The sequence below is a fragment of the Mycteria americana genome, chromosome 5 (assembly GCF_035582795.1).
Source record: "Mycteria americana isolate JAX WOST 10 ecotype Jacksonville Zoo and Gardens chromosome 5, USCA_MyAme_1.0, whole genome shotgun sequence".
NCBI lineage: Eukaryota > Metazoa > Chordata > Aves > Ciconiiformes > Ciconiidae > Mycteria > Mycteria americana.
In genome coordinates, this window is record NC_134369.1 from 32,853,342 (window position 1) to 32,874,711 (window position 21,370).

The 21,370-nt window shown below is 39.1% G+C and overlaps 1 protein-coding gene across 2 annotated transcripts; it reads left to right on the forward strand.

The window, feature by feature from the left end:
- Window positions 1-493: 493 nt before the first annotated feature.
- On the forward strand, window positions 494-21,370 carry SNAP23 (synaptosome associated protein 23). 2 transcript variants are annotated; one of them, XM_075502806.1, is made up of 8 exons: window positions 494-584; window positions 9,868-9,991; window positions 10,566-10,607; window positions 12,402-12,450; window positions 12,977-13,094; window positions 16,140-16,292; window positions 16,874-17,018; window positions 19,551-21,370. In XM_075502806.1, exons 2-8 carry the CDS (start codon window positions 9,935-9,937, stop codon window positions 19,614-19,616), a joined length of 630 nt encoding a protein of 209 aa, XP_075358921.1. In that variant the 5' UTR covers window positions 494-584; window positions 9,868-9,934; the 3' UTR covers window positions 19,617-21,370. The 2 variants fall into 2 exon arrangements, with proteins under 2 accessions (XP_075358921.1, XP_075358920.1); XM_075502805.1 differs by lacking the exon at window positions 494-584 and adding an exon at window positions 9,317-9,462 and having other exon boundaries at window positions 9,886-9,991.

The window sequence follows — 21,370 nt, forward strand, 5'->3', positions numbered from 1 at the left end:
GGAATACGTCTCAGGAAAAGCCACCCGGGTCGAGCTGCAGAGGACGAGGTCCGTGATTCCGAACGGCAGCTTTCCCTTTCTGCCCTCGCCCCCTCCTCTGGTAACAGAAGAGGAGCTGACACGCTGCCTCCTACAATAGAGAGTAACTTACCCGAAGAAAACCCCCCACTGATATAAATAGGGCTGTTTCTGTGCTACGCTACTTGTTAACGTAGTTACAGTTACCAAGCCCTGGCCGCACAACAAGCACACGCACAGCCCACCGCCGACAAAGAGCGCGGGGCGCCGACGCATGGGCGCAAGGTCTGGCGTGGCGCCATGTTGGGTGTACACAGGCTGCACGCGGCGGCCGACGTCCAGCCCGGCTTTCCCGCCTCCCTGCTTGGGTGGGGGTGCCGAGGACGTCTGCTTTTTCCCGCCATGTTGGGTGTGGCGCGCGGCGCCGCGTCCGATGGGCGGTGCTGGTTCCCGCTTCCGGGGGGTGGGTAGTGACGCGCTCGCGGGTCGGCGCTCGGCACCGGGGACGGGCGGGACATGGGCTCTTAAAGGGGCGGCTCAGCGCGGCTCGGCTCGGCTTGGCTTGGCTTGCGGGCGGCGACGGCGGCTGTGGGGCGTGAGGCAGCGGCGGTGGTGCCGGTAGGTGTACGGCGGCCTGGGCTTGCCGGCTCTCCGCGCCCTGGGCGGGGCACCTGGCTGGGGGATCCGGTCTGTGGCCGCCTCCCTGCCGCGTAGCGCCCCGTGCGGGGCGGGCTCGGCTCGGCTCGGCACCGCTGGGGCGGTGGGGGCCTCCGCGGGACGGGGCCGTCCCGGCCGCGCTGGCCTAGCGGGTGCCGCCCGGGCCCGCGAGTCAGCGCGGGGTAACGGGGTGGCCGGGACGCGGCCTGGTGCGGGTCCGGGAGGGCCCTGCGAGCCCCCGCCTCAGCCGCGGGCTGCGCCCGTCCCCTCGTGTGCTGGGAGGCCTCGCCCGGCCCCCCCACCCCCCCGCGGGGGGCGTCAGTGCCGTTCCCAGGTATTTTTTTGACTTGCTTGGTAGGAGCCCTTGAATTGAGCTGTTAGTAGGATATAGGAGAAAACCTTCCTTTTGCTACGCCTTCCTAAACTTGCGTTATGTCCCGCTGCCCTTAGACTAATCGGCAAGATGCAGTTGTAGTACGTAGTAAACAATAAGCATCAAAAGTAACCTGTGCTTTTGTGATTCTCTTAATTGTACATCTTGATGCCCTTGATACTTTGGGGAAGCTAATGAAGAGTCAGCTTTATTTTTCACTTCTTTTTTTCCTTTTTCATTTTAATTTCTGTTTCACTCAACGAAGGTTATCAAATCAACACACATGATTTGACAACCTAAGCAAATGAGCTAGAATAACTTCGGAAATTTCTTTATGCAACTTCTCTAGCTATTTACCTTCCTCTTTTTCACGCCACTTAAAAAGGGCAGTAGATGCTCACTGTTCAGAACTAAGCAACTGGGTGTTGCCTTCTTCATAAACAAACCTGATTCTGTGCTGCAGAGAGAACAGCTATGTAGGGAGGTGTTTAGGGACAAAGGAAAAACCTCCTGTGGTGTCAGTTGCTTGATTCATTGACTTGAGCAATTAATTGCTTACTGACAGCCTAGTAACCGATCTATACGTGTAGCTCTGCAGTTTTTTAAGTAGCTTATCTTATAGCACAGTTTGTGTCACTAGAAGAAATGGAATCTGTTACTGTCTGTATGTGGATCTAGGGTTGATTGTTAATTTGTGTTAGCCAGTAACTAATTTGGAGGAGGTATCACGCGGCTTTTCCAGGGACAAAAATGAATTGTTGAGACGAGTATAGAACTGAACACATTGCACAGAGGAGGTGGCGTTACTAGTGCCTATTCTTTGCGCTATCGCCTCTTTGCAGTGTGTTCAGGAAGCTGATAACAGAAAGCAGGAAGCATGCAGAGTAGTGTCTTGTTCTTGGGTCCTGGCCTCTTCCCCCAGGGTCACAGATGCTTTATTCATTTATCTTGTAGGCATAATCACATGGAGGAGTACATTCTAGTGCTGATGCTTTGTACCACCCTGCATTAGCTAGGCTGAATTTCAGCTAACAAGTAGGACAACGGTTTGTGTTAAGGAAGCATTTTAAAAAAACAACTCCTACGTTAGTGATATGAAGAGTTTAAAAGAACAACAAAAACCCTCAGTCCAAAGCCATCTAGTTTGTAAACTGTCTAATTTTTAATCTTTGCAAGAATGCACAGAAATTCACATTTTTCTAAGAATATTGTTTCATGAATTTTTCCATCTTTTGGGGAAGGCAACAGCTCATTTCACAAGAGAAGGAACTGAGAGAGCATCCATGATCACCTGAGGCTGTACCAATTTGCTGATGGCTAAAAGTGTAGCTCATGAGGTACTGGCTTTCAGTCAGTTGCTGCAACAGCAGGGTTGTTGTGTGTCATCTAGTTCCTACCTTTGTGGTAAGATTACCCAAAAGGAGGCATAGGCTGCATTTCCTAATCATTCTTTTAGATGTATTGATTAGTAGCTATTTAAAATTTCTTCCCTGGTATGTATACGAAACATCCAAGGAAAGAACTAGTGAACTGGGAATTGTAGGATTTTAAGGTTTAATAATTTGGTGGTATTACTAGGGGATTATGTTAAAAGGATAAAGTACAAGGATTACTTTCTGACGTATCTGAAATGAAGAGGAAGTCAAATATTTAGAAATAGAAAGGGTAGGGTTCTTTCATATCACGACTTCATAAAAATTAGTAACTTGGACATACATATATAAAAGTTTTCCACTCAACTCTGCTGCATTTAGTTCCTGACTGCCAAAAACCTTCACTGGATTTTGAAGAGGAAAACAACATGAGGAAGTAAGCATGGAGCCTGGCTAGAATACTTTGTAGAAGTTATGTGGTTTTCATCCACAGCTTGGAAATGGCTCTTTTGAGAGAGAGAAAGAAATTATTCTAGAAGGCAAACTTAAAAAACCTTATGGTTTTGGCATTAATGAGATAATCTTATACCAACTTTCAGTTCTCACAGCTGTTGTCTTCCATGGTCAAAAGTATTATGCTTGTTTCTTCTTCTCTCACTTCACTTTCTACTCATAAGAAAATTGTGGATCTCTTACTTTCCATTTATGGAACCAGGCAACAAGGCACAGCCTGCTGTGTGTTATTGATGTTACCAAAATATCACTAACAGGAAAAAAAGGAAACATTTGTGCTTAATTTCTAGTTTAGGGTTATCAGTGAGGAAGAAAAGTTTGTGATATTGATTAGAAGCATAACTTGATAGAGAAGGGGCTAGGTCCAAATAGAGGACCCCTAGATGGTGAGTAAGGAATTAATTTATGCTATCTAGCAAATGTGATGGATGTATGACAAATTTCTGAAAGGCATTCAGTCAGAGGTGCAAATCTGCTGCATGTCAGCCAGAGATGCAGGACAAAAATCTTATGATCTTTCAAGGTGGGTTTGTGAAAGTGCAAGCAATCAGAACAATCTATTGGTCTGGTGCAAGTAGACCTGTCTGGTTTAAGAAAACTTGTCATTTTTGATAGCCTCTTCCTGCCTACAGTCCTTTCCAGATGCAGACTGTGTAATTGCAGTTGAGCAAGCACTTTATTAGGCCTTGTGGTGCCCTGCAGTTGGTTGAAATTCACAAACATCAGTAAGACAAAAAATTCTTATGGGGTTTTGAGTGCTTTGGATAGCACAGCCTGAATATGCCATGACTGTCATAAAACAAGGAAGTAAATTTTCTTTTTTTTTTTTTCTAGAGCCAATAAGCCTTAGAATAGATTCTCAGCTAGTGCTGAAGAAAAGCATATTCAAACAGCATGTAAATTGCCTACTATAGCTTTCATTAATAGGCCTCAGAAGATTATTGGGATTGAAAAACCCTTGAGAAGACTATGCAACCTCACTGTTGTAATGGCTTTTGAAACTTGTTTACATTGGAAACTGAGTGTTGGCATAAATAGCTGGCATCCAGTTTACAAGTAATTCCGAATGAAAAAGGAAACACTTGTACGAAAGACCCTTAGTGGTGCAGAGGAGCGATGACAGAGACAACAAAGAAAGATTTCATGTTAATTTTTTTACTGTGCGCTCTTTGAAGACGGGTGGCAAAGATGACTATGGTGTTGCTGGCTGCATAAAATGGTAATTTGATCTTGAGGCTATGTCAATTCAAATGGTTTCCTTTTTTCCCAAAGTTTTTAATGTGCCTGTTGTCAGGGAATCCTAGCCAGAGAGCTGCTGTTGGATAAAGTTATACTGTCTTAGCTTTCTGATCACAAGCAGATAATTTAAACTTGGAGACTTATACATGCAGACAGTAGGTCATTGTGGGTATTACACTGAATTTGCTCCTATTGCACTCAGCCTTATGAAATTTATGGCTTGGCAGGTGCTAGCTCTCAATTCAGTAGTTGGGGTTGGGGCAGAACTCTGATTAAATACCTGTGACTGATCCACCTGAAATGTGGTAATGTGAGTAGCACTTTCCCCAAATGAAAATTTGGACTGTACTCTCACAGGATCACCCTACTGCTGATATGGACATAGCCATAGCTTACATGAATCTGTGTCACCTCCCAGTTTTTTAAAGTTAGACAAAGAAACTACGAAAATGCTTCAGCTGCTATATGGGTGTGTTGATTAACCAAATGAAGATCTCTAAGCCAGTGATGCTTTGAATGGGTCTGGCACCATGCTAAAATCACCCCCAAAATGCCTGTCATGTCCCTAATTCTTTTGCAGGAAATGCCTTGAGGTTTTAAACAGTTCTGTAAAATCACCTTTGCCATGTCTTTACCTCAGCCTTCTCCAACCTAACAACTTCACATAGGAGAGTGAATGGAAGGTTTTTCAGGGTTTTTGGAGCCATGACTAAATGCATAGTAAGTGGAAAAAAGTCTGTGCAGACATAAATTTATTTCCCTTACCTCATTGTTCCTCTTGTCCAAGGGATAGAAGTAACTTAAGACTAAACCATCTAGCTTACAGGGTGGTTTAGCACAGTATGAGTAGTCTTGTGAAGAGATAAGATGTTATCTAAAACTTGTGGTCAGAATTGGAATTTCAAAGAACTTTCTGCTCCCACAGTCTCCAAAATAAATCACGGCAGAAGAGTCATTACTATGATTTGCAGGCTCTGCGTTGATTTCCTTGCTGCTCTTGCTTCTTGATGAATCTTCCTTTTTATAAGACAGTGATAGTTAAGATGATGAATGTGTTGTAGTCTTCTAAGTTTCCTGGTAGAAAAGTTTCATGAGGCCCATTAATTCAAGAAAATGTATTTTTGTAGCAAGCTTAGTTCTGCTTGGTCTGTAGGTGCCAGGTTTTCCTATGCGAGGGGTAGAGAGGAAGTTGCACTGAAATGTGTTGAACTTTAATCCTTGCAGTCTGGTAACTGAGTAAATACTTCGGAATACTTTTTGATAACAAAAAGTAAATACAGCCGACATTACATCCTTATTTAAAGGAGTTCTACTTTGTATTAGGCACATTAGTTTCTTGTTTAAAACTTACCACTCCAGAGAGAAAATAAACTAAAATAGCAGAATGTTGTTGTAATGTAATTACAAAGTCTCTTTGTAGGCACTCTTCTTTTTTTCTTTGGTTACTTTGTGGCTAGGATTTTGAAAATGGTAGGAGAGGGAAAGCAAATAAAATAGGTATTGAGCATTGATATTAAAATAAATGCTTGCCTTAGCAAGTCTTACATTATATTAAAAATACATGCCAGGAATACCTTAGCCATATCAAACATTTTCTCCCTGAATATTTTGTCTTTATTGAGGATGTCCTGGTTATAAAATAATTTTGTGACATACCATTAACTTAAGAGCTGGACACCTCAATGGGTGCTTTATGATTCCTAGGCAGAAAGATGGGGGAATGAGTATCCTTTCTTTATGTATGTATACTGTGTTCTGTTGGAATAGCCGAGCTATTGTTTCAGGACAAGTGGCCTCATCTTGGGTGTTCTGATTTCTTCTTTAGAGATATCTTGCAGTAAAGGCACCTGCTATGTTCCAGCTATTCCAATTAGACATGCAGCTATCAAGCATGTATCTCAGTCTTTGGAAACGGGCTATTTTGGAAGTGTTTGGTGGCTTCTCAATTACTCCTGTGTGCTTTTTTGGATGTTATAAACTGCTGTGCGGTGAGAAGTCTTTTTGTTACTGCCTAGGGAATGTCTCTTTCTATTCTACCTCATGGCACTAACTTTCTCTGCAGAGCTACTGTGCAGGTTGTATGTATGTGTTTACAAAAGCAATGCTGGCCAACTCAGTTGTACAAAGTAACAGGAATAAAACTATGGCTTTTTGGAGTCTAATGCATCAGTTTGCGGTATTCAGCTTTAAACAGATATAATCAAACCAATTCAAAGAGCATACGTTCTTAAGCCTGTCTTAAGGAAATGCTATCTTGTTTTACGTAGGTCTAATGGCAATGGCTGAAAAGCGAAGGTGGGTAAGCTTGCTGGGAAGTCTAGAGAAAGAAAGGTTCTGTCACCTGTCTTCAGTGGCGTAAGACCTCAAGAAGTGATCAGAAAAGACCAGCAAGTAGCTTTAACCTATTATCCATGATAAAAGATTGTCAGAACATTTGTCTCTTAACCGAGTATTCTGAGTGGTTTTATTTAGCTTCCTCCCACACAGATCAGTTATCCTAGCAATTGTAAATTGAGCATATGAACTATCACTTTAGATCATGTTTTTATCTCGCAAGAGGCAAAACACTACAGGTGTCCAAATATAAGCATCAGAAGGTAAGCACGTGCATACCTCAGCTTTGAGGAATCCTGGAAGTAACTATTTTGCTCTGTATTATGGTGTCTGCTATGTAGAAGGGTTTTTTCCTTCACATTTTGCAGCTGGATTTCTTCAGTGTTGGGTCAATTCATAAACAGTTTCAGGACCAAATACCATCGATTTAGGGGGAAAGTGGGAGGAATGCTGTGGGTTTCCATAGAACTTGCTGTCTGGCAGCGGAGTTGTTCAGGAAGCTGTGAGCAAGCTAGGGGAACGCAAAGCTTGTCTGGCAGCTGTTAGAACTGGCAGATTCAGTGGCAAGTGCTTGTGTTTTCAAGCCATTGTCTGGTGTCAGTTGCAGCTTCAGACACTTTCTGGTTTAGTATGTTACTACTAACTTATTTGTGTCAAATAATGCATTGCTAGTTCCTTAGTGAGCTAACATAAATAGAACAAAGTTGGGAGGGAATAGTTTGATAGCTAATAGTACATGGAGTAGCTCTTCATGTAATTGCTATGTCTCTTCATGTAATTACTATCAGATTTCAACATGGCATTATCTTTCATAGGACTTATTAATAAACCGTGGTTGTCAAGACCAGGGTGAATTTAGTATAGTGTACGTGAGCTTCAGTCCTGAAGTTAATTCATGACTGTCAACTTCCAGTAATACGTTACCTTCCAAACTGTACCACCAAGAATTACTAGCTTGGGAATTGGAAGTGCTGACTGTCTCCTTCCTTCTTTTTCAGTCTCGCTGGTGGTTTGTTTTTCAATGGCTTCTCCATGAACCTTTGGTTCTAGTAGCACAGGACAACATTCTGGCAGTATTGAATAAAACACAAAACTCAGTATCTGGCCTGATAAAGTATACACTCTTTCTTCAGATTTTTGGTGCTTTCTTGACATGAAGGTAGTAGTATAATGTATTTGCAAACATCTGTTCATCAGTATTATTACCCATTAAAGACTTAATTTATAAACAAATCCTTCTTTTGCATGTTTGAGAATATTATTGTCATGCTCTTACCTCAAAAGCAAAGAAACTGTTATTGTATTGCGTAGTGTTGGCTGCAGTATGGCTCTTGGGCAACTCAAATACAGCTTCTGAGCTAGGCTTACATCATATGACCAGCAGTTGTGGTTATGCTGGAATGTGAACCCTGGGTATCATGAACCCACAGCTGCAAAGGGAAGCAGGACACCAGGGCTGCTGAAAAAGAAATCTCCAGGTTGCTCTGGGAATACAGCTGCATTTCCGGCCCTGTTCTGCAATTACAATGGGGTTCTTGGGAAGCTGTTGTATTCACAGGGTGGGGATATGATATCCCTTTTGCTGTCCAAGATGAGACATGTTTTATGGCTCCAGGCTGCAGAAATACCTGACCGTGTGGCACACAAAGGAGGGAAAGGCTGGCCAAGCCTGCAACAATTACAGTAATCCAGATATTCCTTGTTCAGTGCAACTATAGAATTGAAATTTCACCCTGTTTCTGAATATTAAGTAAATGTGAAATCTTCACCCAAAGAACCAGCTTGATGTCATTTTCCTGTGCTTAATCTAATACAGTGAAAATAGGTCCTTTCTTCCCTGTCCCTGCTTTACTGGTCCTTAGCTGTTGCAAACCAGCTGGAAGGGCATTCCCAAATTCGAGGTTGGGACTGAGCTGCCCTAAATAAACCTTATGAAAGGAGCTTAAGTCTGTGACTGAAAAGATAAGTCACTGATTGTATAGTCAAATTGGACTACTGCAAACTGAGCTATTAGAGGCTTTGCGTGAGAATGTATGATTTTAAAATGATGGCAAAAACTAACTTGTGTTGACAGCTACTTAGAAAAACCTCCTAGAGCCGTAGTCTTAGGCTTGGGAGGTATGTTAGGTGCTAAAGACCAGACCTGCTGAAGTATTCTCTAAATCCTTAAGTACTTCAGCTGTAACAGATTAGGTGTCTTGATTTCAGTTCACCCTCAGGGATATGCACACTTCCTGCAAAGAGCTGTGAACAGTATCCATTCTCTAGCTAACAGCTGGGTGAATCTGCATGAATTTGCCCTTCTAGGAGCAGTTCCTAATGGTATGTCTTCTAAAATATTGATCTTGTAGGGAAAAATGGAACATAGTTGTGTTAGTCAAGCAGGACATTTGGAGTGATCTGAATGGATAACGTGAACTTAACTGGAAGTTACGCATGTGAAAGAGCAAGAATTAATCTAAAGTTAAGGGGAAAATGCATTTTAAAAAAATCCTCTTATTGTTCAGCTTATGTGCTATCTCATTAAATTCTTGTATAGCCTGGGAGCTCTGTTTTTCCATTGCTAGGAGTTCTGGCTTTGTTATGTTCCTCCATCAAAAATGCAGATTCTTAGCTCTAAAAAAACCTGGCTCTGATAAGAATACACTTGTTGATGGGCTTGCTTTTTCGTTTTGTCTCTTCAGGCAAAAATATATTTCCTGTTTATAGCAAAGTTAAATCATGGTGTGTTGGGACTTCAGTTATGAAAATCTTGATCCTTGAGAAAGGTGGATTTGAAAATCTTTGCTAGAGTTGCAGACATACCATTTAAAACTTTTGCAGATCCTCTTGCATTTGAGGGATTCACCATATCCTAAGAACAACTATTTCTAGAGTGTTACTGGAATAATTTTAGGTGGTGCTTGGTCTGTGAAAGTGTTTCCCCTCCTGACTGTCTGTTGAAATCCCTCAAAGGTAAGGGGAAGAACACTTCAAGCTTATGCTAGTAACTTAAATACCTTAATGAATTCCTTTCTGGATTACTGCGTAAACCAATGTGCTTTTCCAAAATGGAGAAGCTTTTTATTTTAAGACTTCGTTTCCTGATTTTTTTTTTTACCTTAAACTAACAATAGATACAGTTTTCCAAAAATGTTTAGGAAGCCAAGTCTTGGAAAGGAAACTATTTCACATACTGATTGTTCCTGCATTTCTCTTAGTTCCTCAGTTATGTCATATCAGCTGAATAATTCTTTTAGTGCCTTCTAGTCCTAACCAGGTGTTGTACTAAGTAGAATGAAATGTGTAGGCTTTCATTCTTTGAACTGTCTTATAGTTTCAGCTCAAAATACTGATAAAAGGATAATTCTGATGCTTAACTGGTATCTCTTATTACAGGGGGAAGACTCTCTTTAACGTGATTACTTACAAATAATAGTTTCTCATCATGGCTGAACTATCGCCTGAAGAAATTCAGCTGAGGGCCAACCAGGTTACTGATGAGGTAAATATAGGAAGCCATCTGGGATTACAGTACTTATCTGCCAAGATTACAATATCTTTTAAAAATAAAGACAGTCTAGGGTAGTGATTCTGCAAGGGTATAGCTAAATGTTTCAAACCCTCACTTTACTTGATAAATACTGGAGCGAATACTACTCCTAAAAGTAAGAATGAATTTAAACTTCTGAACTGTAAAGCCACGTACTTGACTGAGTACTGATCACCCAGTCCTGATTGCTGAGACAATGCAGGCTGGGTACCTACACTATTCTTAATCATGTTGATACTTCATGACTTTTTTTATTTAACTAAAATTCATTTGAATATATTTTCTTTTATAATGACTTTCCAATGGGATAAACAAAATACTGGCAAGTACTAAAAACCAAGGGTTTACTAGCTACTGAAAAAAACTCTAGTATGCTGCCACTATGACTGTGTTGTAGTGTGTATTACATATAGACAGGCTGATGAACCTTTGCATACTAGTTGCCTTACTGCAATGAACTGGTAAAGAAGGCTTTCAGACACTAATATATCCTGTTAACACACTCATTTTAAAATTGTCTTTCTAGTCTTTGGAGAGCACAAGGAGGATTCTTGGCTTGGCCCTTGAGGTAAGGAAAAGCTTTTGAATTCCCTGGGGATTTATAAATTTAACTATAAGAAGCAGCATGTTAACTATCACGAAGTGATCTTAATCACTTTTGTGTCTTTCTCAAACTTTTTTTGAGACACACACTTCATTATTAGAAGTTGCTGCTTTAATTTAGTAGTAGAGTTGGAATGACTTAAACCTAACGTTTTTCACATTATGTGAAGTCAGATCACAGAAGGATCAATATCCTTTTTACCTGTTTTTCTCTTAAGCAAAATGGCCTAATCTCCAAATGCTACCAGTCAATTATAAAAAGTCTTCTGTGGTGGTCAGTTATGGCTTTGGCTGCTGCATCACTTGCTTCTCGTAACATCTTCCGTTTGTCTTTTAGCTCACTTTGCCTGTGAACAGTGTGAAAATGTCTTGCTTTGAGGAGGAGGGTGGGGCTCAGTTAGGCGGGGTAGTAGAGGGTAGGGCTACTTTTGGTTCTAAACAAAAGTAGTTCTACATATACCTTCTTACAATCTGTTCATCAGTTTTAAAGATAGTTAACTATGATGAAACTTAACACCCTTGTACATGACTTGAAACAAATAAATCTCTATTTCGGGTCTATCTAGGTGACATTATATGAGGAATCTGTTCTTCTACATTGTTACAGCTTGCATGCCCCACTGTAAAAATGGCTGAAAGTTTACTTTTGATACTGTAATTTCAGAAAATATAGAGCATCCTGTTGGTAGGGAGTAAGATAAGATGGCTGATAGTCAGCTCTGGTAGACTTAACAAAGCTTAACTGGTTCAGCAAGACAATTTTGCTAGTACTTGGATATGCCATAGACAAATGGGAATCTAGAGACTAAGCAGTAATGCCTCTCAAAGCCAATGCTTAGACTTTTAGTGCTGAAGACTTGAGACAATTTATTGTCACTGTGAGAACACTAAAAAATAATCCAATGAATAAGGACCCTAAAGTGTTTGGTCACTACTACTTTAGAGCCTGTACTCACTGTCCAGACAGTAGCAGGCTGCTGTGGAACTGAAGATGCTAGTGTTATCAGTGAGGCATTTGAATCAGCATAGCCTAATGAATACCTCTCAAACACAAATGTTAAGAACATGTAATGAGCCAACATAACTTCTCTTGGTATCATAGTTTGGTGATTTATAGAAGCTAAAATAACTCCTACCATAGGCAGTTCTATGCTGCCAGTTTACAGTAAAGCATGGGTGCAACTTGCATGCTAGATTCAAGACTTTGAGCCAGGAAAGAGCTGTACTGTGCTATATTCCTCACTGCTGATTTCTTTTGCTTGGTTCTAAAACTAGTGATGGGCTATTCTCTTCCTGATCTCTTCTGCTGAATTCTCAAGAATGGCTTTGCAGGCTTTGTTTTGCTTTCTTTTGTTCTGGCTTCCAGGACTAAAGGCCTTGTCAGCCCTATTGAAGAGTGTAGGAATAAAAAATGAACTAAATGCCACTTTTCAAAACAAGTCACAGCTAGATTTACTTTTTTTAGCTTGCCGTTGTCATAGTTCAATCTGAGTATTACAATAAATTTTATCGTGTTATAATATAAAAAAAAAGCTCACAAAAGCCCCACTAATTGAGATAGTGTAACAGGTGAGAGTATTATCAGCCTAACACAGGATCTGATTTGAAACTTAGCATAGCTTTACTACAGAAGTTATTCCTAGCATAGTGTTTTATTATGAACTTGGTTGGCTTATCAAATTTCCTATAGAGACCTTCTGATTTTGCACTGCTGTACTGAAATCTGTTTTTATATCTGCAAATAAACTTCCTTCTGCAGTCCCAGGATGTCGGCATCAAAACTATCACCATGCTGGATGAACAGGGAGGTGAGTTCTTCCTTCTTCCTCTCTAACACTAAAAATTTATGATGGTAAGAAAAAGGATTATCATTCAAGAGTTGTTGCTGAAACTAAAGGCTTATTAAAGACCACTTATGTGAAAATGAGATTTGCTAATTGGTTATTCCCATGTGTTTGTAGTATTTAAAAGAGGTTTTAAAGTAGTTGAGAGACCATGTTAGTTACACTGTAATACAACCTCTGCTACAGAAGCCCTTTCCACTGTAGCATGAATGTAACTGTCTGCATTTATTCTAAAAGCAGCAACAGAAGTGCTGCTCTAAGGATAGCGAAAATATTTTTAGCGTAGTAAACAAAACTTATCACTTAATATTTTTCTTAAAAATAAAAAAAAAAATTAAAAAAATCCCAGAAGGCAGGAAAGAAAAAAGGCATTAGTCTTGGTATAAAGATAGAACTGAAACTTGTAAATTCCTGCTTGAAGGAAATGTTGATATCCCACCCCTACCTTCCCCCAATCCGTGTTTATTCAGGTTACTTGTTTCTCTTCCAGAACAACTAAATCGCATAGAAGAAGGCATGGACCAGATAAATAAGGATATGAGAGAAGCTGAGAAGACACTGACAGAGCTCAACAAATGTTGTGGGCTCTGTGTCTGTCCTTGTAACAGGTCAGTTAAATTGGTACTTGGGTCTGAAGTTCTAGAATATTCCTAATAGCTACTTTGCTGGGAGATGGTCTCTAATAAGAGCTAATTAAAAAATGCTGAATCTCTAGGAAAGTTGACTGTTTTGGTTTATAGAGGTGCACCCTTTTAAAATTTTGAGTAGCTAAAGCTTACTTGCATCTAACCATATATTCTGCCCCTTTCACTGTATAACATCCTGCATAATTGTGCCCTAATCTCCTTAAAGCTTGTATTTGGTAGAATACTATCAATGTCCATACAGATGAGACCAAATTGGACTGCAAATAGCTATATGTAAGTGCCTGTCTGTTAGAAATTTGACTCCAAAACTAATTTTTTCACAAAAGTACTTTTGTACTAACTTAAAAGCAAGGAGACTTCTGTTTTGGAGAAGGAAAGTAATATTGGTTCTCTAGGTATTTAAAAAAACATTCATGCTTTAGGGAGGAAGAGTGTAGGAGAACAGGTATTGGTGTTAAAGCTTTAATCTTTCACTGCTGACTACACAAATTCTTGCAGACCTGCTTTGCAGTACCTTTATAACATCAGTGTTACGGCTACCATATCCAAGTCAGAGTAATCTAATCTATCCAAGTCAGAGTAATCTAATCTTTTGTATGACACTTGATTTGTACTTCTAAACACCTAAACAGCCTAAACAATGATCAGAAATCAGTATTATAAGGAAAACAATATTTATTTTTTGGAGGTATGCTAGCTTTATCTTTAAGCAGCAAAGTATCAAATTTGTTTGTGTGAATTGAATGTGATCATAGTTCTTCCAAGTGAAGGAAAAATAAGAGTGTGACCACTGAAGTGAATAGTGTGTGTGTTTGTTCATTTTTAGCTCTTGAGCAAAAAAACCTTATTCAATTGAGAGGTAGCAGAAATACAGGTAAAAATTCCTTGGAGTATCTGAGTCTGCTTATACAACAGAATAATACTTTGAGGATCACTTAGGATAGATATGAATGTGGCTTCTAAGGCTGAAAGTCTTAGAGCTTTAGTACCTTGAAAAGGCAGATAGTTCTGTCCTGACTTCTGGATAGGTGTGCCTACTGCTTTATATTAGTTTTATCAAGCTGATGGAATTTGGGCATTTTGACACACTCAGTCTTCGTTTTCTGTAGTTAACAGTCTTATTTCACTGAAGCTAAGCAACTTACTGACACTGAGCAAGCTCAGAATTTGTGAACTCTTGTGGCACTCCAAATACACAGATAACAATAAAAGAAATAATGAGCTGTGTGCCAAAATGGGCGTAAAGTGCAGAAAAATCTACTAGATAAGTAGAGGGCAATGAAGAAGAAACTGTGAATGCCTTTCATATATCTACTGGTACATCAATTTTTCTGTCAATGTCAGAGTTATTTGTCAACCAGTTATTTCCAAAGCTTTTCATTATTTCATAAAGCTAAATCAGAACACTTGCTGAATTAAATATTGCTTTTCTCATTTCTCCTAGGCTTAGATTATTTATAAAAGCTTTGTGAAAACACAAAATACTGGCAGTACTCTAATATAATCTATGTACTAATAACAATTTACCTGTTTGCTGGTCTTTACTATTCTTTCTTCTCCATTCTCTCCTAACACTGATGCTTGCTTTCTAAAAATGAAGACTAGGATAAGAAGCTGTATTCACTTAACTGGTGAAAGCGGATTTTAGGACAAGGTCAGTCTTACTAGCGCAGATGTACATTTAACCAGCTGTCTGAAGTGATGCTTCTATTGGATTTGCGCTTGTACATGCATGATGTCTGCATGCAGGTTTCCTTGTGACTGTGTGTTGTAATACTGATGTGAATAGAAAATGCCAATTACTATAGAGTGTATTAGCTGTGGAAATGTTGAACAACTGCTTGAGCCCTTGGTGGTTTGATGGGTTGTATAAATTGCCTTACTCTTACGGAAATGAAACATGAGAAAAGTGAATGTATAGTAATTTGAAAAACAGCTCTTAAAAAAATCAGGGGGTGAGAACCTTTTGTTCTTAACTGTGCTTAGTTTGAGCAACAATTATGTTTCTAGCTGTCTACTTCAGATGTGCAAGTAATTTTCGGGCCACTTGTTTTTGTTCAATAAGTTCCTCATGGTTACCTCTGGCACCTAAAACTTTGCTAATCCAGAAGCCAAGCATACAAAGCTCTCCTGCTGTTGAAGCTTTAGTATGAGTGAGATTGAAATATAGTGCTCAATCTAGTTGCAGTAAACCTCAAGAGATCTTTAAGCCTGTGTATGCACAAGGAGCTAGATTTGACTAGTTTAGGTTTCTTTAGGGTTCTGCTGGATGCAACAGTTCCATTATGAGCTGAGAAATTATTCCATTTCTTCCCCTTGATGTATTCATACTAGATTACTTTTCATAGGATCTGACCTATGAAATACAATTTCCCATTTCAATTACATAAATGCCAGAAGAATGAGGTGAATATTTCTTCATTACAATTAATTTCACACCTCTTCAAATATGAAACATCTGGGCTACTGAAAGGTACTATAGATATAGAAATATAGATATAGAAACATTAACTTTAAAAAGAAAGACTTGGCAACAGAAAATGTTTGACAAAAAACAGTACAGATTAATGGTTTTCTTGCATAGTGTAGTTATTTGTATTTGAGGGAGTTTTTTTCTTCATTACCACTTCTTCCCTGAAAAGTAACTAGTCCTGGCTCTAGACTAACTCCTGTTGTAAATGCAACTTTATCTTATGACAGTGTAAGCTTTCCTGTTACTGTTATAAGCTTCCCCTCTTCTGGTAAAGGATATTATTTTTAAGAAAATTACTGTGCTTGTGTTAAAGCTTAAGACCAAATTAATCACTGTCCCTAGAGTAACTCAGTTATGTTTGTACTATCCCAATATAAGAAATTCTATTTTATAGACAAAGCTTTGTCTATACAAAATCTAATCTTTCAGGCACAAGACAAATGTTTCCAAAAAATCCTAGATTAATACAGAACTTCAGTCAGGAAGTCATATTTCTGATGTAGCAGTTCAGATTTCTTATTTTTATGGAGTAGGACAAAGAACTTTGAGGCTAGCAAGGCATACAGAGCAACCTGGGGAGACGGAACAGAGAACTCAGCAGATCATGTGATATCCATGCAACCAAGAAGTATAAATCAGCAGCAGCCTCAGACTTCTGGAGGACGAAGTGGCGGATATATTACAAGGTTTGCTTCATATTTCTCAATCTCAAATGCAGAAATCCTAAGTTACCAGGTGTCAGCTTCTTTCAGATGCATTTTAGGTGAAATTGCTAAATAGTAAGTTTACTACTGCTTGGAGGAATTGTTACTGCTTGGAGAGAAGATGGCAGACACCTACACTTTCAGTATTGTAGTGCTCATCTTACACTTTCATTTTTTTTTTTCATAGTGGTGGTGTTATCTTTCTGTTTCTGGATGTGAGGACTATAAAGCTTAGTGCTCAGTTATTGAGGGGACTGTTAAAAATATCAAGGACTTTTATTGTCATAACATATATTTCAGACAAACTCATGTCTTAAACTTTCTCTGGTAGCTGTTATTTTAAATTCTAAGGCTATTTTTGTAATAGTAGCTAGCTTAGCACCCTTTTTTGGTGGGCTGCTTGCTTGGAATACTTGGGGTTTTAAAAGGGCAAAAACATACCTTGGCTTGAATACTTTGCCTGTCAGATAACTGTGCAACAAACAATTTCTATTAAAGTAAATTTAGGGTAGGGAAAAGCAAGTTCTTGATTCTTGGAAATGTTGTCTTAATTATTTGAACAGGGTAACAAATGATGCCAGAGAAGATGAAATGGATGAAAATCTTGCTCAAGTGGGAAACATTCTTGGAAATTTGAAAAACATGGCTTTGGATATGGGCAATGAGATTGATGCCCAGAATAAACAAATAGACCGGATAAATGTAAAGGTAAGTCAAAGGTGTTCACTGCCTTCAGCTTAGAGGTTGTTACTGAGAAGTTATAAGGAATGGGCTCACTGTCCTATCTACCTGTATTTGCAGTAAATATGCATTAAGATTATACCATCCTCTAGGTTGCAGTGATTTGAACAAGAGATATATCTTGATGTTTGGGTATGTAGCTGAAAACTCAAAAGCTTCAGAGTGTCAGGAAACCTAAAAATACAGCACAGGTCACTGCTTACTCTGAAAACAACTAAACTTGATTGGATCAAAAGAGCATTTACTGGAAGTATAACTGGGGGATTGTTGCTCACAGGGAATCTTGTATGTAGTAGGGAATAGGTATTTTTAACAATAGCAAGATTCTTCTGGAATTCCTAAGAAGTTACTATAATCATTGAATGTAAAATAAAACACAGGTAATTCATTGCCCTAATTCTCGTGGACAGGTTAATATTGGAATAATAGGTTTTGTAGGCGCACAGGGACATGGTCTGCCCTCATCTGCACATAAAGTTAGTCATAGCCAGTAGCATCTTTTTCTTTTTTTTTAATTTTATTGCTTTAAAGATTAACTTCCCGAAACAGATTAATCATATAAATATGTTGGGGGGGGGGGGGGGGGGCCTTTCAGAGGGCAACTTATGAGGAAGTTAGTCGTATTTTAGAAATCCTCATATTCTGAAATGAATAGAAGTTCTTTTACAGGCATCTTGATTAAGAAAGGAAATAAAAGCTTTAATGAATACTGTCTATTAAAGATTTTTAAAAAGCAGAAGTGGACACCAATTGCTGTAAAATTATAAAATTAAGACAAAATGGGAAGTTAAAAATATCACTGAAATGCCCAGTAGGATTAAAAGCAAGAGGAATGGAACTTTCTCAAATATACAGAGCTAGTCTGACATAAATGCTGGCTGTACCTATGTCAGTGTGATCTTATGGAGGATGCCTTAATTATCTTTCACTGTTCCCTGAAACTGCAGATCTGAGGTGATTATCAAGTAAAAGAACTCAAACATTTTAAAGAACAGTAGAAAAGTTAATTGTAGTTTAAAATGAGGTGTGAAATTCTTACAGCTTATAAAGTGGACTGAAAATTGTGTGGTCAAATTAACTGCAAGTGGGAATTACTGTTTTTAGCAGTAGTGTTTCTGGTAGTTTCAAGCACCTGTTTTGGCCTGATGCTCTTTCATTTTAGTGGTCTGAATAAATCTTGCTGATCAAGTCTTACTAACTACTGAAATATGATGTAAACAAGTTAGAATTTCTTTACAAAACAGCCAGGAATTGCACTTTTATTGCTTTGAGACTGGCAACCTGTCTGAGGATATTTAAGTTGATCCTTTCCTGCTGGTAACGGTTTTTAAATCTAGTGAACAGTGTGGAAACTGAATCAAAATGTTGAAGGTAAATGTCCAAAGGACAGTACCATATAAAGAAACAAAGAGCAGTATTAGGTTTAACTTCAGAATAGAGTTGATGCTTTTATTTTTATTTTTTAAAAAATTCAAAATTCCAACTAACCTAGGAAATATATAGGCTTGACTGGGTGACTTTTGTTGGTAGCCTGCAGTGTTATGCAGGACTCCTAGTCTGAATAAACCCCTAATAAAAGCTTATGTTACTGGCTTTTTCTTAGAAGAGGATCTGGTAGCTAGATCAATGTGTTCCCAAAGTGTTAACAGGTTAGAGTCTCAATTTTCTGTAGTTGATTCCTGCCCCTCCCCAACCCTTGACCTGAAGGGCAGGAAGGAAAACAGGAGGGAAGGGCTTGAACTGGCAATGTCTTCTTCCCAGCCTGTTGCAGTATGAAGGTGTGAAATGGCTAATACTTGGCACAGGTAGAGCTTCTCAGGAGTTCCACTCCTCATGTTGAGGTCAGGGGCTAGTTTTGTGCTTATTACCCCTCCTGCTCATTCTCTACTGCAGGCTAGATAATCGGAATTATTTCGAAGCTCCTTATACCTTTCAGTAAAACTGTATTTTGACACTTGTTCAGCCTAGATGCTATAGCTGACTTGATGCTTTATAATAGTAAAACAATTATAAAATAGTGCTGTTCTTACAAATACCCTACTATTACGACACTAGGACACTGGAGGCTGTGTAGATGAAACCCAGGGATTTGCACTAAGCAAAATAATTCTGACTTTATGCCCATAGGTCACTTCCAGTTTTGATTGTTACTTCTAGTCCATAGCAACAAAGTTGTTCTGTAGAGGTCCCCAAGATGTCTAAAGGCTTGGAGAGAGGGAATTTTTATCCCCTTGTTCTGTTAATATTCTTCCTGACTTGCTGAAGCAAGCTGCTGTATGTTTTGAGGGTCAGCTAAAGACTGAAAAGTATTTCTCCTGATTTTGTTTCTGCTAAAATTGACAGCCTATGCTGGCTAAAAAAAAAAATCTAGCTTAGAAGGGGAGCAACTTTTATGTCTATCACAATGATAACACCCTGCAATTCAGAAGTTTGTATCAGTTTGAATTTTTAAATTGTTTTGCATGAAGTCTGCAAATGACCTATGAATTTCTCTTTCAGGCCGATACAAACAGGGAACGCATTGAACAAGCCAACATCAGAGCCAAGAAACTAATTGACAATTAAAGCCTGCTGTCTTTGTTCAATGACACTCTCTCTCCAGCTGCAAGCCACCGTATTCATGGATCTGTGAAACTTCTTCTATTCTGAAATAAGAGGGGCTGGAAAAAATGAAGCAGTACCCTTTCTATAGGGATTAATTTTCTTTTTTTTTTTTATTGCTTCATGTAAATGTGGCCTTGACTCCAAGAAAGCAGCCAACATAACTTCCTCCTACTCATCTCCCTTCACTTTCTTTAAACTGCTCAGGGCTATGTGTTACAGCTTTGAGAATCTTCTTGCATGTTTTATTCCCCCTCCCAGTCTCTTTTCCTGCACCCAAAATACAGTCCTTTATTGAAGTTGAACAAGCAGGGTAACCTGAATTCACAGTTGCGGAAAGTTGGAGAGGGCACTTTGCACTGTTTGAAATACCTCATAAGTTGAGTGTCTTCACTAAAATAGGGACTTGGTGAATATTGTCTGACTTCTATCTCTAGCAGGCTAACCATAGTTTTACAATCCAAACCACATGATTGGTTTGGATTGTAGTTTGTGGATTACAGAATTGAAGAGACCCACTGCTTACTACTTGTGGGTTGAGGGCTTTAAAACACTTCCTAAACACATGAACTTTAATGTTAAGGTAACTGGAGGGGTATACAGGTTTCCATTTCTGTATTGTAAATTGACATTGGTTTGGAGGCCATGACTAGGAAATTATGCTGCATTGTTCTGATAATTTGGTGTGTGTGTGTGTATATGTACCCAGTCTAAACCCCATGCACACGTGAGTAGAAGATAATAAAACTATCTCCCTAAAGTATTTATTTGATGGAAAATTTTATGCCCCTCATCTAAAAGTTAACTTTTTAGTGTTTGAATGATGCATCTTAACTGGAAGAAACTGAGTAGAAAATCATGCAACTTTCTTGCATCCCATATCAGGTTCTATTTTAGCCAGTTTTCACTGGAGTTCAGTTTATGCCGTTTTCCAGTGCAAAATAATGACTGAGATCTGGTGCAGAGTTTGTTCTCAGCAGTGAATTTGGGGGAGCTTCTTAAACCTACTGAAAACAGAGAAGCTTATTATGAAACTTCTTTGTCACAAGTCTGGAGGAAGCAGTACCTATTTAAGAACTGTACGCTAGTTCTAAATAGATTCCTGACTGGTTTATTGCAGACTTTGGTACTGGCAATTGGAAATACTACATGTCCAAGTTGCTTGCAACTACAGTGTTCCTGTTCTGTTGCAGAATAGAGGAGTTTCTGACCAGGTGAGGTAAAGCTCTCTTCCTATGAAGAGGAAAAACATTTTAGTTTTACTGTAATATAATCAGACTTATTCCCAGGATTTTCTTGAAATTTTTTGGCAAGTAAATTGCAAGTGACCTGTGTAATTTTAACTCCACCCAGCAATATATTATGCCTGTTTTTAAAGGTGGAAATGATGCTTTGGACTAACCTGTGATACTCAAATGTTGGATGGCAAAAGTCTTCAAACCAAATCGATTGGAGGAATAATTAAAACTAATAGCATTATGGGGTGGTGTTTTGGAAGGACAGTCTACAAGTATCCTGTAGCCATTAATAATAAATCCCAGGGCTAGAGAGATGACACTAATCTGCTGAAATATAAGACAAACAGTGTTAAGTGTTTTGTTTTTTCTTTTCAGTAGAAATACAATCAGTATTACTGGTATATTCTCAGTTCACCCCCAGGACAACCTGATATTTAAAGAAGAAAAAAAAAACCCCACCACCACCACCTCCCCCCCCCC